Genomic DNA, 17,448 nt, shown 5'->3' with positions numbered 1-17,448 from the left:
CATGCTTGCCGTGACCCGTGAAAGTCCCGGGGTAGAATAGGCCTTCAGCAACCCATGCTTGCCGTGACACGTGAAGGTGCCGGGGTAGAATAGGCCTTCAGCAACCCATGCTTGCCATAAAAGGCGACTATGCCTGTCGTAAGAGGCGACTAACGGGATGGGGTGGTCAGGCTCGCTGCCATCGGTTCCGAATTGCGCAGATCGATGCTCATGTTGTTGGTCACTGGACTATCTGGTTCACACTTGATTATTCATAGACCGCCGCCAAATAACTGCAATAAAACTAAACTCACTCACTCCTTCCAGAGAGCATATTCGGCTTGTCCCAGAATATCACGATAAGTTCGTCACGAATGTTTCATTACGATGACTACAACGATAATTTTAATGCGTTAAAAGAGGATGCTAACTACATTCAATCAGTGTGGTCGTTCAGATCCATGTTTTATATTGACGATTTCGTGGCAATAGTGAGCTAATACGAAATATGAGAGCAGTCGTCAGTGATGAAAGTAGGAGGTATGTCATTGTTTATATATCGCCCATGTAACGACGCTTTTCGTGTCTCGAAATTGCTTAAAGAACGCTTTCCAACACTGAAAGTAACGATGGCCGTTGCCATAGTATCGATAAATATGCTATGAAAAACTTTTAACCACCCGTCCTCGGATTTTTCTATAGTAAATGCTGGTGCGTCTCCCTGTGAACGCCGCCATTCGGCAGTGGTTGCCTGGGTCAGTGTCAGAGAGTTAGCGCAGGCGCAACGGACCCAGGGAACCGGGCTGACTAAATAGGCCTTTGATTCATGCATTTAAACCATCTCTTCAGCTCTGGTTGTAGTTAGGGCTACAATTTTAAACAATGAAAGCACTATCGTGAAAAACGTACTAGATACACTTTCAATGTTCTAGTTTATATGATGGTATCGCCCTTTGTATTAAGACAGCTTTTCGAAAAGCCAGTGTCCATGAGCACAAATCCACATATTTAGAACATTAAGAAGGCTACCAACGGCATTACTGAATTAAATTTTATATATTTGGATAAACACTAAGAACCGTGCACAAAATCATCCAATCACAGCTCTCAAAAAAAATCCATCTCCGGTGAAGGTTGTGTATTAAAAGAATGATTCTGATTTAGTGTGGTACAACCATGAGCTGTCTGGGTGCATCTGGAGAAGACAAATCTTCATCATGTCTAATGCCTTACATGCGTTTGAAATAAGTATGTCCTCGTAGTTTAAGTCGTTTATTCACTTCCACTACAGCAGTTAGTTGAATAAACATCATTCCTGTTTCCATAACTACGGCTGATTGATCTGTACGTAATCTTGTCATTTCCATCACTTTCAGTTCCTCTTGGAACCGTTGAGGCTTGGTCTTTTGAATTTCAATTTATTTCAACCCCGTGTATATCTAATTGATTTGTTTATGTTCAACAATGAACATTTTGCACATGTAATGCTTCACTTTAAGAGCACTTTACATCAACATATTTGGCACATACAGGCACAGCTGCACATACTAATTATGCTTCATAACGGTGATGTCAACAGTGGGCATAGAATCCAACCACTCCAAACCTGCATCACCAATTGATCTGTATCGAAACGTCACACTTACGAAATACAAGACGTTGTTGTCCATAAACCTTGTGAATTTGGGGTTTTTTTCATTTTCTCGCTCGAGTGCCGCTCAAAGACGTTTCAAAACCCAATTCCAAACACGACGGATCACATGGAAATGCGCGATTCAAGCAGTCTTCTTTATCTGTCAAAACTAGAGTCACACGTAACGTCTGTTGATATGTAAACATTATTGTCTATGAAATACTCCCATAGGTCAACAATCATCGATAACAGGTACGCTTTCTGCAGGCTATGTTCCCTGCATGTTCTGAGAAAGTTGTTAATGCCGTGTGTGAATTATCACAGGGGCGGATCATCAGGAAAAAAACACTTGACAGGTTGGCCGAAGTATTATTGCGTTATGTTTGGTTTTTAACCTGATTTATAATATAATTATGAAATAAATATGCTTCTGTCCAACATGGAGAAACGGTATGTACCGTTGGTGTACATTTTCATTGCGCTCGCATTCTTGAACGCAAGCTTCAGACAGGAATCAAATGTAAACATCACTCCAGCCCTGAGAAATTTCGACACAGGCACTCTTGTGGTACAGCTATATCTCAGGTCCCCATAATCTGTAGCATTAATGCCTAAATTTGATCTTATAACGCCCGTGACAAACACATCATCCATTGGGATAAAGCGCGTAACTGAGGACGCATGGTAAAGTTTGGACAAAACGTCTTTGGATACAATAAAACCAAGTCCTCGACAAAAATCGGGCCACGTTTTGAACGGATACTGGGCTGTTGAAACGTACCATTTCACTGTAGAATCCCTCCATGGGACATACCTATGACCAATTGCACCTAGGAGCTGGTTGGTGGGTTCCTTTAGCTGAGTTAGATACTTGACAATCACATATGGGTTTACAAACATGTCATCATCTGTCTTCAACACAAAGGCTGCTTCAGGACAATGATTCAGCATCCAGTGATAACCCATTATGTGTTTTATACTCAGATTTCTATATACATCAATGAAATTCCCTTGAATTATATCTTTAAATTCGTTAGCTTCTCTTACGACACTGTTTTGAAGCGTTTCATTATTTGAAACCCCGACGGTAAAAACAAGGACGACTGTTCTATTCCACGCTTTACGAACGCTTCCGAAGGTTTTTCGGATTCGACGTCGATAATTGAAATGACCCAAGGCTGAGTGAACAATCATTAGCAGATACACGTGACCTCTCAGACAGAGGTCAGAGTTCAAGGTGAACTGATACTGATGCAGATTTACAAGAGGATGTCTCTCTTCACCTTCCTTTAACAGAGAATAGTTGAACAATCCAGGTATCTGTTCATAAGCGGGATGTTTGAGTGGAAAGATCTTATTGGAGACAATGTCAATGGCATGTTGCTTGTCATTTCTGTTCCCGAGGACCATACCCAGGTGGCGTGTACCCGCGTCTTGTACACCTGGGGCAGGAGATGGGAATCCGACAAGGTACAGGTAGAGTGACACCGTGACGATCACGGTTAGAAACAAGAGGAACCCACGCTTCCGGGTCCTCCTCTTGCAAATGGATATAAACCTGCCAATGACATCTGGAAGAAAACAGTGGCAGTATGTCAGAATGAGAGAAACACATCAACAACTCCCAGCTGAAATAGATTCTGCTATTGACAGTTTACCATACCTTATTGGAGAAACTTATTTTTCTCTATCCCCATGTATGGTGTTGAAAGCCTAGTTTTCCCCAGAACTATCTTACTTAAAGCATGAGGTCGTTTGTTTTTACAGAGACTCTAACAGTACAACACCTGACTTTGGGTACAACATGTGAAGCCAACTGACAGAGTACCCAGCCTTGATACTGTTGGAATAGTACTCAAATCAGCAATAAAACCTTCTTTCAAACACTCTATATCTGACCCAGGATATACACTGTTATGGGATGAAATGCTTTTCAAGGAGTTCGCCCTGAAATCATGGCCGCTGCTTCATATCAGGAGATGGGACTTCCAGACATGTAACTATCCTCATACAACGCAGTATGTATGGAGACATGTGCCGCGATCATGTCAGGCGAAATCAAACCAAACCACACATGGTCAAATTAAAATACACATGACGAAATAACAGAATCAACATACCTTCTGCTTGAGAGACCATTTCTCCTTCCCACCCGTCCAGTTCCTCGAAGAAAATATTTTCATTCCACGGAACTTTTCATCACTGTCCAGTTCAATGTAAACTGCAAGCTGCGTCAGTATAACGTCAATAAACGTTCTGGGTCACCACCATAGTCGATTAGCGTCTACTGTTTCATTGTCAACAGTCGAGCATCGGGTTTTGTAGCTGTCAGTGAATCTTTAAACGTCTCTTTGTTGTCAGGTTAGCTACGAGCACATAGTTCATTGTTAACAGTCGGGAACCTCGGGTTATCTTCAGTCAATCTCATAGATGTGTTCATGCTAAAACATCATCGGAAAACACATATCCCAAACTTTTGAGAATGTGTTAACAGTTAACAAATGCGTGTATATCAAAACTATGCACATTCTGTAATAGCTTCATGAAAACAGTATTTCTTCCATGTAAACCATCCCTTGTATATAGAGCTACTGTGTACTATACTGTATTATAAAAGTCTGTTAAGCTTTGGTAGCATAATATGTTTGATTGAACAACCCTACAAATATGATCTTCAAACGGGTTTTTCTTCTTTCCTACCACTTGATGCAGCAGTATGAATCAGAGACAATGATGCATTGGGGGTTTAGTTTGCCAGGGAAGTGTGGCCACGTTGGAAACATGCCATGTGTCTTTAGTGTGTGTGGACTCTTTGACATCTTTTAATTCAGAGTGATGTGGTAGAGTGTGATATATGTCTTGGACGTTTTAAACGTAATAAATGATATTATACACCCGGTCAAATGGTACATGGCAAGGGTACGTAACTCAACTAATAGTAATAGTAATAGTAACCCAACTAAGTCAGCTAAAAGACATATAAAGCGTAGAACAACACTTCAACCATCCATCCATCCATCCACCCATTCATTTATTTATTCATTCATTCATTCAAGGGCACTAGGGTAACCCTAGTCATCTTTTCGCGTTATTTGTATTAGACTGAACGAAAGGATTGAAAATCATCAATGCGCCGTCATGTTGTATTGTGAATTACAAATAGATCAATGTATTCTTTCTGTAAAGGCAAGACTCCCTGATAGATTGAAACCACATGTCCCATCTGTTCGCTCACACGTAAGATAATCGTTATGTTACCAACTGTAAAGCACAGTACATAAGTACACTGCTGCGATAGCTGATGTTATCTCGTACATGCTTGAAGTGAACGAGTTTGGCTTAACGCTGCCTTTAACATTATGTCAGTTTTGAGTCATCATGACTATAAGCATCACTGGCAGAATACTTTAATATACAAGGTGACAGATCTCAGCTGCTGGGACACGGCCTCACGACATTGATCATCTCAGTGACCCCGTCCTCCTGATCCGGTTAGCAGCATCAGTCAAATCTGTACCAATACTTAGACCGTTCTCATCACTTGGGGAAAGAGAGTGTTAGTGTGTCGATGGAATGCCTATCTGCCTGACCCTAAGGACACAACAACTGGCTAGTGGACTAAGGATTGAAGACTGAATGTGGAATGTCGAAACCCGAAAGACTCACTAATCATCACGTTATTTTTGTTTTTATTTCATTACATATTTAACTGTAGCTGAGTCAAGAACAACTATTACAATTATATGTGTGCACACTCTTACCTTAAGAAAACCAAAGGAAAGGCATAGCTTAACCAACACCGCATCCGAGTACAAGAAACTAAACAGACTAACCCCCGTTTCGCACAAGCTATCTCTGATCATTTTCAGCAAGTCACCATGTTGAAAACACAACAATACACATTGAACGGTGTGGTCAGAAACCATATGCAACATTTTACGTAATAAAAAAACTAACACCTTACAACAAATCATTCAATCACAGTTGTCAGATGATTCAGTCCTCACAGAAACCTCTTGTTAAACGAGTGTTTCTGTTTGGATGTGATTTCCTAAATACACTCAAAAAAAAAAAAGAAACGCAAAATGAAATTAAAAAATGATGCTTACAATTTTGTACTCATATGTAAACTCAAACATTTTTAGGGTTGCACATTGTTTCTGGAATATTTTAGGAGATCATGCTTGACCAAACGCAACCAAAAATTATTTACCAATCAGGATTGTCATGATGTGCGTGCATGTCATGCAGCACGAATATCAGGCACAATGATTGTTTCTCATGTGCAAAGCATGATTACAGTATGTGACTATAAAAGGCCCCAGTGAATCTCACAATTTCATCCACGATCTTTCCAAGTACTGCACATGAAAACGGGACGTCTCAGGAAATTGGACGACTGCAAGCTGGCAAATCAAAGAGTAGGGTGACAAGGATCTTCAACGTTCATCCCAGCATAATAACTCAATTCGACAAATGACCGTCCAAGATCAGGAAGACCTAGAGTCACCACACCTGCCCAAGATCGGTACATCCGGGTAACCCATCTACGTGACCGCCATCGTACCGCCCGGGACACAGCACAAGAACAGTTTAGAGCCAGAAGAGTGTCCGATCAGACAATCAGGAACCGTCTCCGAGAAGTAGGAATACGTGCCAAAGGTCCAAAAGTTGCCCCCTCTTTGACACGACTACATCGACGAGTGAGATGGTGTAACAAGGTGCTACCTTCGAGCCTGACAAACTGGAGGCGCATATGGTATAGCGATGAATCCCGTTATCGCCTCAGGCTAAGTCATGGTGAAGACAGTGTGTACAGAAGGCTTCATGATCGTTTTGCTCACGACTGCATCAGACAAGTGGACAGATTCTGTGAAAAAGTGTTACGGTGTGTAGAACGATCTCATACACCCGCAGATAGGAACTTGTGCTTGTCCATGGCAATCCGACGGCCAATCAATACAGCGACCAGATTCTCCGTCCGCACGTCCTCCACTTTGTTGACCGTCAACGACAGCTCTTCCAACAGGACAACGCCACACTCCACACAGAAGGTGCCACCGTGGATTCCCGGGCCAATAACAACATCAGTCGAACACCTTTGGGATCAGATCGATCGACATGTACGTCGACGTCGTAATCCACCACGGAATCTTCAACTCTTGTTCCACATCGTGCAGGAGGAATGCAGAAGGATTCCACAAGAAGACATCCAACAGCTGATTCGATCTGTACCCAGGAGGTGTCGGGCAGTGGTAGCAGCTGGGGGTGGTCGTACAAGGTACTGATTTCAACACCATCTGGTGGACAGCAGTAATGACTGATCACTGTTATTCTCATGAAATATGGACCGATTTCGTTTTCCCCGCTGACCTACCAAACTTTCATTGATATTTGGGTTTTGCGTTCCTTTTTTTCTTTATTTCTTTGATCACCGGATTGTCTGGTCCTGACTCCACTGTTTTCAGACCGCCGCCATATAGTTGGAACATTACTGAGAGTGGTGTGAACTTTAACTCACTCACTCGTCAGCAAAAGGGAGCACTACGACTTCTACAAGATCTGGATACATCAGGATTCCATGTTTTCCACCTAAACTGATATCATGATACAATACACTAGTGAATAGGAACAGACTTAACCAAAGACCTTGTCTTAAACCAGGTGGACAGTTGAAAAGATCTTTAACTTCGCCTTTGCAACGCACACAAGATCGAACGTTAGAATACATTCAGATTTCAAAATGATAACCATTTTCCCTTGTTAACATGTTTTAAGTAACACTGCCATAAGTACCATTGTACGAATCGAATGTTGTTTTTTTAAATCTACAAATGTACAACTTATGCTTTCTTAATGATAATGGACCAGTGCATACAATGTAAACGTGTGATCCGTAGTAGAATATCCTTTTCTAAATCCTGCCTGGGATTCAGGAATCGTATCCGGCATATCGCCCAGTCTATTAGTCTGATTGTTCAGTATCAAAGTAAACGAGATACTCATTAATGATATACTCCGATAATTATCTGGAAGGTGCATAGCTTATTACATAAAACTCATTCTTTCGTTTATGTTGAACGTTGAACATTTTAATAATATATAATTCGTTTAAAAAGCACAAAATCAAAACAACAGGAAGAGAAATGCACAGTAGCACATACTAATTAAATTCTTAGCGGTGATGTTAATTGTGGGCATAGCATCCAAATAATCTAAACCTGGATTGCCAAAATGTCGAACGCTGTCCTTTCTAACCTTTGAAGTGCCGCTGAAAGAAGTTTGCAAACCTGATTCCAAACACAACGGATTACACGATTTCAAGCAGCGTTGTAAAACACTCTTCCTTATCTTTCAAAACCAAAGTCACAAATAACGTCAGCTGACAGATAAACATGAGTGTCTAGTAGATATTTCAATAGGTCAACAGTCATCGATAACAGGAACGCTTAAGCGTCTTTGTAGGCCATGTTCCCTTTAAGTTTTGAGAAACATATTAAAGTTGAATGCGAATTATCAGTAAGAAACATACATGAATGAGTCGCTATGGTATTATTCCATGTGTCAAACTGATACTCTGTGTTCATAAATATACTTATGAAACAAATATACTTTTGTCCGACATGGACAAATGGTATGTACCATTGGTGTACATTTTCATTGCGCTCGCATTCTTGAACGCACTCTTTAGACAGGAATCAAATGTGAACATCACTCCAGTCCTGAGAAATTTCGACACGGGCACTCTTGCTCTTGTCGTACATTTGTATCTCAGGTCCCCATAATCTGTAGCATTAATGCCTAAATTTGATCTTATAACGCCCGTGACAAATACATCATCCATAGGGACAAAGCGCGTCACCGAGGATGCATGGTAAAGCTTCAGCAACACGTCTTTGGACACAATAAAACCAAGTCCTTGACAAAAATCGGGCCACGTTTTAAAAGGATATTGGGCAGCTGAGACGAACCATTTCACTGTTGGATCCCTCCATGGGGCAAACCTGTGAGCAATTGCACCTAGGAGCTGATTGGTAGATTCCTTTAGCTGAGTTAGATACTTAACAATCACATATGGGTTTACAAACATGTCATCATCTGTCTTCAACACAAAGGCTGCTTCAGGACAATGATTCAGCATCCAGTGATAACCCATTATGTGTTTTATACTCAGATTTCTATATACATCAATGAAATTCCCTTGAATTATATCTTTAAATTCGTTAGCTTCTCTTACGACACTGTTTTGAAGTGTTTCATTATTTGAAACCCCGACGGTAAAAACAAGGACGACTGTTTTATTCCACGCTTTACGAACGCTTCCGAAGGTTTCTCGGATTCGACGTCGATAACTGAAATGACCCAAGGCTGAGTGAACAATTATTAGCAGATACACGTGACCTCTCAGACAGAGGTCAGAGTTCAAGGTGAACTGGTACTGATGCAGATTTACAAGAGGATGTCTCTCTTCACCTTCCTTTAACACAGAATAGTTGAACAATCCAGGTATCTGTTCATAAGCGGGATGTTTGAGTGGAAGGATCTTACTGGAGACAATGTCAATGGCATGTTGCTTGTCATTTCTGTTCCCGAGGACCGTACCCAGGTGGCGTGTACGCGCGTTTTGTACACCTATGGCAGGAGATGGGAATCCGACAAGGTACAGGTAAAGCGACACCATGACAATCGCGGTTACAAACAAGAGGAACGCACGCCTCCGGGTCCTCCTGTTGCAAATGGATATAATCCTGCGAATGACATCTGGAAGAAAATAGTGGCAACATGTCAGAATCACAGAAACACAACTCCCAGCTGAGATAGATTTTGATATTGACAGTTTACCATACATATTCCCAACCGTGATTTTCTGGACTATTACTAAAATCAGCAATAAAACCCTTTGTCAAACACTACATATTAGACACAAAATAACACTGCATTGGAATTCCAGGATAAAAAGGTCGCCTCACATAATGGGCATCATGATTCAGCAGATGGTGACTTTCAGACACATACTTATCCTGCAACAACGCAGTAAATACGAAGACATCCGTGCCGTAACCTTGTAAGACGAAATCAAACAAGACCAGAAACGATCGAATGAAAATATACATGTGTAAATAACAGAACCAACAAACCTGCGACTTGAGACAGCATGTCCCCTACCTTCCTGGAGCGAAATGTTCTCGCAACATTCACCTTTCATCACTGTCCAGTTTAATATGTATTCCAAGCTGTGTGAGGCAAAAGTCAATGGACGTGCTGTTTCATCTACATTGTCGATTAGCGACTAATGTTTCATTGTCAGCAGTCGGATCTTGGGCTGTGTAGATCATCTGTTGCCAGGTCAGTTACGAACATATGGTATTGTCAACAGTCTTCCATCGGGCTTTATTCCTCTGTTGCCAGACAGTTACGAACATATGGTTCATTGTTAACAGTCGGGCCTCGGGCTTTGTAGTTCCTCTGTTGCCAGACAGTTAAGAACATATGGTTCATTGTTAACAATCGGAAACTTGATTTGTGCTTGTCTTCACTAAGGTTCATAGATGTGTTCATGGTGCATCATGGAAAACACATACCCCAAACCATTATGTTAAATTGAAACAATGAGTTAAAATTTTCAGAATTTGTTAACTATGTACATTCTGTTAGTAAAATGAAAAGTGTCAGTGTTCCCTGTAAAATAGTAAAGTTGTCCTGTTAAATATATGTTCTGGTAGTATAACCTGTTTGACTGAACAGTCCTACAAACAGGATATTCAAAGGATTGTTTTACAATCCCACCACTTGATGCAGCAATATGAATCAGAGACCATATGCAACAGGATGCATCGGGTGTTGAGTTTGCTAGGGAAGTGTGGTCACGTTGGAAACTTGCCATGTGTCTTTAGTGTATCAGTAGGCTGTCAGTGAGATGACACGTGGTAAAGGAGGATGTGATGTATGTCTTGGACGTTTTGAACGGAAGGCTGATGGATCTTAAACAGGTCAAGTTGGGCACGGCAAGGGGACGCGACTCTGCCCAACGAAATCCGCCCATCAGCGACTGGGATACCCACATTGGCAATTAGTCAAGGATATCAAGATGTCCTATTGACCAATGTGTCTGCCAGCGAAAAATAAATGAAAGCCATATGGATCGTAGAACAACACGTCATTCAGTCACTCCTTCCTTAGAAAATACTAGATTCTGATTGGCGGTTCAGAAATATCAGGCGGTATCAATTCTTAATTAACGTTCATCTGATTTTAAGGCCGCTTCAGCGTTCATTAACAAATGTTATTTTGAAAACTACTTCCATCTGACCACAATTTGCTAAATGACATTATGTATTCAGTACTCCCGTTACACTTGCAATATGAATTTGCATGTCAAGTATACAGAAAATGACCTCAAGTGAACATAAGTGTGTGTCACCGATATTGCTTGAACTTTGAACAGCAGTGTGTGGTAATCATGTCGCGATAGGGGACATAGAGGAAAGAGACGCGGAGAAAAAAGATAAAAAGGATGCGGAAAGTCTTGTTGTGCTATTTGAGTTATCATGTCTGCATGCGGTACAGAGACAATGCTTAAATACACGAGAGGTAGGGGAGGGTGGAGGGAGAGAGAGAGAGAATAAGGGAGTGAGATGGTAGTGCTGCTTGAGTAGTCATGCCACGACTGGTCTTAATTAGATTTGTGTTCCCATCTAGTTACGAAACAAGACAGATGGTCTGAAAATATAGGCAAGTGAAATGTATGTATAGATTGATGGTAGGTTATTGGACACAAAATTATTTCACCCACGCACGCACGCGCGCAGGCAAGCACGCATGCACACGCACACTCACACGCACACGCACACGCACACGCACACGCACATACACACACACACACACACACGGAATTATATACAAATAAAGTCACATCTTTGATAAGCATTCTAGAAGTTGAGTAGCTGTTGAATGAGGACTATGATTTATGGATATACACTTCTTTCTCAGTGAGTGTGACGTATAAACATTTTCTTCTCATTCTTCTCTAACAACAATTAATGTATATATTCACTCCACAAATTTATTACCCTGTACCATTTGCTTGACAACGACATTAGTATCTATGTTGAAAAGTCGCACTCATTGAATAAAAGAAGTCGTATATCCATAAATCACAGTTCTCATTCTTCAACTTAAGTGACCCTTCCAGCTTTTCATGAACAAATTCCTCCTAAGTAAAAAATGAGTTCCGCCCACCTTAAACTCAGCAGATCAATCGCTTGCTCACACACACGCATGCACACAATCGCACACACACGTGCACTCACATCTGAAGAGCTGTAAAGTAGCTGCTTCATCGACGTCCCTTACACACCTGATTTAGTAGATTATACCATGTGATACGTAAAGATAACGTTCCAGTACGTAGGTCACATGGCCCGGCCGTACGCGGTGAGAGGCGACCCGATGAAGGCTCCAGGTAGGAAGCTCTGTGTGCTGTGTACAGGTGTGTTTAAGTGTGTGAGGTTTGTTACGTCGCGATCTGCAATATTCAAGGTATATGGCAGGTGTATATGTGGATTTGTGGAGGAAAGGGCTGAACCGATGTGAGGTGTTTGTCTGCGTGACTGTTAATATGTGTGTTTAGAAAGATTGGTAGGAGGATGCAGAGGGGGATTGAAGGAAGGAAGGAGAGAGAAGGAACAGTTAAAGAGTAAGGAGAGAGTGAGAGAGACACGTTAGGATAAAAGAGGGTAGGCAGGACAAAGGAAGAGAGAGCAAGAGAGCGACACAAAGATACAACTATACAGAGGGAGGTGCTATTGCCCTATCCAAAATACCACTGTTCCTAACGGACAGCGAGCACCTGATCCCTTGTTAGATGTCAGATCGCTTACTGTCACACCTATCATTGCCTGCACCTAGATATTTTTAGGCCAACTGACAAAGCCGTCCCAAAACTAAGATAGCGCATAACAATGGACTTTGACCATCCGAGTGTACTGATAATTTCTTCAGGAATGTTTTGTTCAATATGAAATGCAGTCTACATTTAGCCTCAAACGTATTTTAAGAAAACACATAATCACAAAAGCATCCCATACCTGGAGAAGATGAACAGGATATTGTTCAAGTATAACGGGAGTACTGACTACACGATGTCATTTAGCAATGCAGCTGTCGAATGCAGCATACGTTAAAGTTTGGATTACACTTCCCCAGTAAAGTACGGATTCTGGTTGTTTTGTTGCGTTGAGTCCAATCCGGGATTCAAACTCACAGTCAGAGTCAGGCACCTAATCAGCAGCACACAAAGTCAGCCGTCCCTCCCACTTCACATGTAGTACTACTTGGAATTATACTCTCGCCCAACTGGGATTAGAACCCAAACTCAAAGTGTAAGACACCTAAAGACCAAAATAGACACAATGTATGTAAAGAGTTTAAGTAGGAACAACATTCCCATCAGTCTTATGTTGTGGTTGTAACAACAATATTTCCCAGACACCCGGTGTCGTTACTGATGCTGATTGCTTTATCAGTAGTAGTAGTAGTAGTAGTAGTAGTAGTAGTAGTAGCAGTAGTAGTAGTAGCAACAACACAAGTAGTAATTTCCCTGTCAATCGTCTATAGCCTCACAGTCAGCTCGGGTTATCCAGGGTAATAATAATCAGACTGCAGTGCTTTGAGCGTGTCCCTCCGTGGTGACAAGTCAGCGAGAATTACGACGTTGACGTCACTTTCCAATTGGTGGGTATGTCTTGGAACAAAGACATTAATCCATAGATAATCGACAAAACATTTGAACCTGAATACATGACTATATAACTTTTTCATTTACGTACATTCCTTTATTTTCACTGGTTTTTCAAGCACTTTGTAATAATAATAAACAATCAACATTTTATATGCTTGTCAATTCCAGTCTCTGTTTCAGAAATGAGCTGCTACAGCTGCAGGGAGAATGGAAACTGCTCTCAAGGTAGTGTTTGGTGCAGTACGTGTGAGATCTACCTGTGCACAACGTGTCACAGAATCCACAGTACCTTGCCCGTGTCACGTGATCACACAGTTACTGATGTTGAAGGAACCAGAATCAGGAACAAGAACAAATGCGAGAAACATTCAAACAGAACTTTGGAATTTTACTGCAAGGATTGCATGAAGACCGTCTGTCCAGTCTGCTGCGTTCTGTACCACCGGAAGTGTGAATCTGTTGTTACTCTTCAGTCTATGATTCCGGAAATGAGAAGCACCTTGCAGGAAAACTCGCAGATTATTTCTATTAAAATCACAGATATTCATTCAAAGGTAAGCGCCAACAGGAGCATCTACACCCAGATGCAACAGGGCATAACTGGTCTGCAGTCTGAAATCACCTCTTACTGTCAGTTAACGAGGGAACTGATCACAGAGAAAGAGGATGTTATGTTGAAGGACCTCGACAAACGGACGAGGGAACAGAGGGAGACTCTACATGATCTCATCAAGAGTGGGGAGAGTGAAGAAGTGATGCATAAACAACATGTAGAATTCATTCAGAGAACCCTGGAGTCTGAGGACACCATGGACATATATGAGGTGTACCAGGCTTGTTTATCGGGGGAGATTCTTGCAACGTCGATTGAAGATTATGCCATAACTAAAATTCAGCCGAACCTGGCGGTCAAGGTTAAAGCAGAGTTGGAAAATATTAGAACTATTCTGAACGAGTCACTGTTGCTCTGTTCGGAGTCTCACAATGCAGGTAGTGTATCGTCGACTATAGCCAAAGACATGCAGGCTAGAGATGACCGAGGTTGCATTGGTACTGTTGAAGAGTCGGATGACACGGGTATACATGGAAACCTTGAGACTAAACAGGAAAGTGAGTCTGACAGACAGGGACCAAAGCTGGACACAGACGAACAGATCAAAACAGATTCCAAACGTAACTTCTGGAATGGACTTGATGCAAATTTTCATGACGGTCCGATGAAGAACAATGACAAAGGTGGTACAGATATGGAGAAAGACGCGACATGTGAATCGAAGCTTTGGTCCATGAGTCCTGACGAGTCAGACAGCCTACACATGGTCACAATGTGTGCAAAGAGCTCAAAGCTCCAGAGATCGAGAAAAAGGCACAACTCGGCCCCACAGCTCAACAGCGATTCGCACACTACTGTGAAGGCTGCTCCAAATGACAAGGAGTGTTTGGACGTTGGATCAGTTCATGGAGGCATGTTTGACACACAGAAACCACTGGCAGGTGATGTGAAGATACTTGGGACAGTATTTACAGAAGCATTTCCACTCAAATCAGAGCAGATGCATCAGTCAGTTCCAAATTTAACAACGAAACGTCACGATGGAACTGACCTTTCCCTGCACCTTGAAACAGAACATAGCTGTTCATCAAGCCGTGGAATTCTGTCGACATGGAATGGCGATACCTCTACAACAAACCGTGAGGAACTCGAACTGAAGAGAGATTTGACCCCTGGAACAGTTTCAGAACGAACTGAAACCCAAGGGCCAGAGGTGCAAGAATCTGAAAGTCTTAAGTCAAAGATTTTTCTTCCACATGATAATAACTCCGTTGTGGAGGAGTCATTTACAGATGATTTAGAAAACGTTTTGAAAGATGAGTCTGTGCAAATGCTGAAAGTGGACAAACAGAACGGAGATGATCATGAAGAATCAAATGGGGATTTGCTGGAGGATACAAAAACTGATACCAAAGAAACTGATGACAATGTATCTAGAAGTCTACAAGAACATCAACGATCTGAAACAGAAGGGGCCTATAACTTTCATTCGGATTCTTTGCCTGTGTATCATGATACCATACAGGCTGTAAATAGCTTGGACCTTGCTGTACTTTCTGTGGAACATGGTTTTGTATATGCAGTAACCAATGCAATGGATAGAGCAGTAAAATGTATATACAGAACAAGCAAGAAAAGATGCGAAAATACTTTGAGGATCTCAAATCTCCCTTGGGCCGTGGCAAAGATGTCCAACACCATGGTGGCGGTCACAGTTCCAAGAGCGAGGCAAATCGTTTTAGCCAACGTTGACCCTGAGTTACGACTTCATTCAATCATAAGAACACACAAAGGATACTATGGTCTGGCAGTGTTAGAAGATTCTATGTTTGTTGCGGGCAACACTTCCGATTCATGTATAGATATTCTCGCTTTATCTGGTAGGGTCATCAGAACAATATCTAACAGTTCCGTAAAATGTCCTAACTTTATCTGTCCAACTCCAAAACAAGGTTTCATAGTATCTGATCGTCAGACAAAAACTGTGACATGTTTCACGGCCACGGGAGAAGTTGACTTCACATACTCCTCCCAGGAACAGGGGTTTAAGGAAAACAGAGGCATAGTGACCACTGACTCGGGGCACGTTTTGGTGGCAGACGCTGAGGCAGACAAGGTTCTGTTATTAACAGAGAAGGGGCAATACGTCAGAGATGTGTTAACATTTGAGGATGACATACGTAAACCAGTCGGTCTGTGTCTTCATGGTGCATTCTTGTATGTCACCCAGTGGCAGAACAAGATCAAAGTGCTCAGGTTTACCTGAACTTTACAGAGGCCGATATTTGTCCATCTTTGAAGTAGCACATTAGATACCCAAACGTGAAGGTACTCTATTTACCAGGACTACAGCAAGTGAAAAATAGTGATAAGTGCAAAACAAAATAACGATCGTTTGGTAAACAACGTTTTTATTCGGAATCATCAGAGTTGACCTGTCAACTTCATGTGTTTTGTTGCAGTTATTACATTTTGTATTAGTGAGTAATTCATGTGTCTCAAATGAACTCAAACGGACTGTAAATAGTAGGGTCCACGATTTCTACCTCATATACTTGTATTTAACAAGACTTTACAGATGAAGAGCAGGGTGCACATGGTTATGCTGACCAGGACAGGAAATAGGCGAGTCTGGAACAGGGAAACCAATGGTTGATTGCATGAGTTCCCGCTTTAAGAGTAAGTGGGTGTGGTCTAACGCCGCTTTAAGCAATTTTTCAGCAATATCTGGGTGGGGGACGCCAAAAATGGGCTTCACACATTGTGCCCATATAAAGAATCGGACCGGTATCTTCGGTCTGAAGAGCCAACGCTTTAAACACGAGGGCCCCGTTTCACAAGGCTCTCGTAATCCTAAGAACTCGTAACCTTTCTCTTAGCAATCGCACTTCCTACACGGTAGCATAGAAAGCTACAAAGTCTGTCTCATTTCCTGGGTGCCGATCTACAAAGCGTTCGTAGAGCTACGGCATATGATAAACTAGTTACGACATGTCGTAACGTTACGAACCCTTTATGGATCAGGACCCAGATGTCCTTTTCTGGTAGCAATCGTACCTCCTATACTATAGTATTAACTACAAAGCTACAAAGCTAACGTGTCGTAACGCCTGTCGTAAGTCTATGCTACAGTGAAAAGTTGCGAGATCTTAGGCTTACGAAAGCTTTGTGAAACGGGACGTCTAGCTGGGCGTAATAGCAACAGTTAAACGAAATAGTATCCAGTAACGCAGCATCCAGGCAGGAGTATAATGCTTGAATGAAGTATATTTCTTTGATGAAGTAAATATTAATGGTTGATAGTAACTTGAGACCGTGAATGGTTCAGTGCTGTGTCTTTTCTTTTGACATGATCCATTGTTGAAAGTGCACACTTACATCACCAACATATTTATTAAACGCTATTAGAAGAGGTATAGAAATGAAGGTGACATGAAGAGAAGAAACATTAAACAATAGGCTTGATTATGTCTGAAGGTATCGGGGAATGTATATAAACAAAGTCAAAGTATAACTAAATAAACATATTTTCTCAACACACTA

General features: G+C 41.7%; 3 protein-coding genes across 3 annotated transcripts; 1 reads left to right on the top strand and 2 right to left on the bottom strand.

The window, feature by feature from the left end:
* Window positions 1-2,023: 2,023 nt before the first annotated feature.
* On the bottom strand, window positions 2,024-3,751 carry LOC137283956 (beta-1,3-galactosyltransferase 5-like). Its single transcript, XM_067815627.1, has 2 exons — window positions 3,733-3,751; window positions 2,024-3,183 (listed from the first exon to the last, which is right to left on the bottom strand). Exons 1-2 carry the CDS (start codon window positions 3,749-3,751, stop codon window positions 2,024-2,026), a joined length of 1,179 nt encoding a protein of 392 aa, XP_067671728.1.
* Window positions 3,752-8,207: 4,456 nt separating this feature from the next.
* Window positions 8,208-9,293, bottom strand: LOC137283955 (beta-1,3-galactosyltransferase 5-like). The gene has a single exon (XM_067815626.1). The coding sequence runs from the start codon at window positions 9,291-9,293 to the stop codon at window positions 8,208-8,210; it is 1,086 nt and encodes a 361-aa protein (XP_067671727.1).
* Window positions 9,294-12,045: 2,752 nt separating this feature from the next.
* Window positions 12,046-17,448, top strand: LOC137284799 (uncharacterized). The gene is made up of 2 exons (XM_067816783.1): window positions 12,046-12,074; window positions 13,533-17,448. The coding sequence occupies exons 1-2, from the start codon at window positions 12,062-12,064 to the stop codon at window positions 16,169-16,171; spliced, it is 2,652 nt and encodes an 883-aa protein (XP_067672884.1). The 5' UTR covers window positions 12,046-12,061; the 3' UTR covers window positions 16,172-17,448.

The sequence above is a fragment of the Haliotis asinina genome, chromosome 5 (assembly GCF_037392515.1).
Source record: "Haliotis asinina isolate JCU_RB_2024 chromosome 5, JCU_Hal_asi_v2, whole genome shotgun sequence".
Lineage (NCBI taxonomy): Eukaryota > Metazoa > Mollusca > Gastropoda > Lepetellida > Haliotidae > Haliotis > Haliotis asinina.
Note: the sequence above shows the minus strand (reverse complement) of the source record. Positions and strands in the feature narration are given on the sequence as shown.

Coding starts and splice junctions, on each gene's coding strand:
- LOC137283955 (XM_067815626.1), bottom strand. CDS start 9,293: ATGGTGTCGCTTTACCTGTACCTTGTCGGATTCCCATCTCCTGCCATA.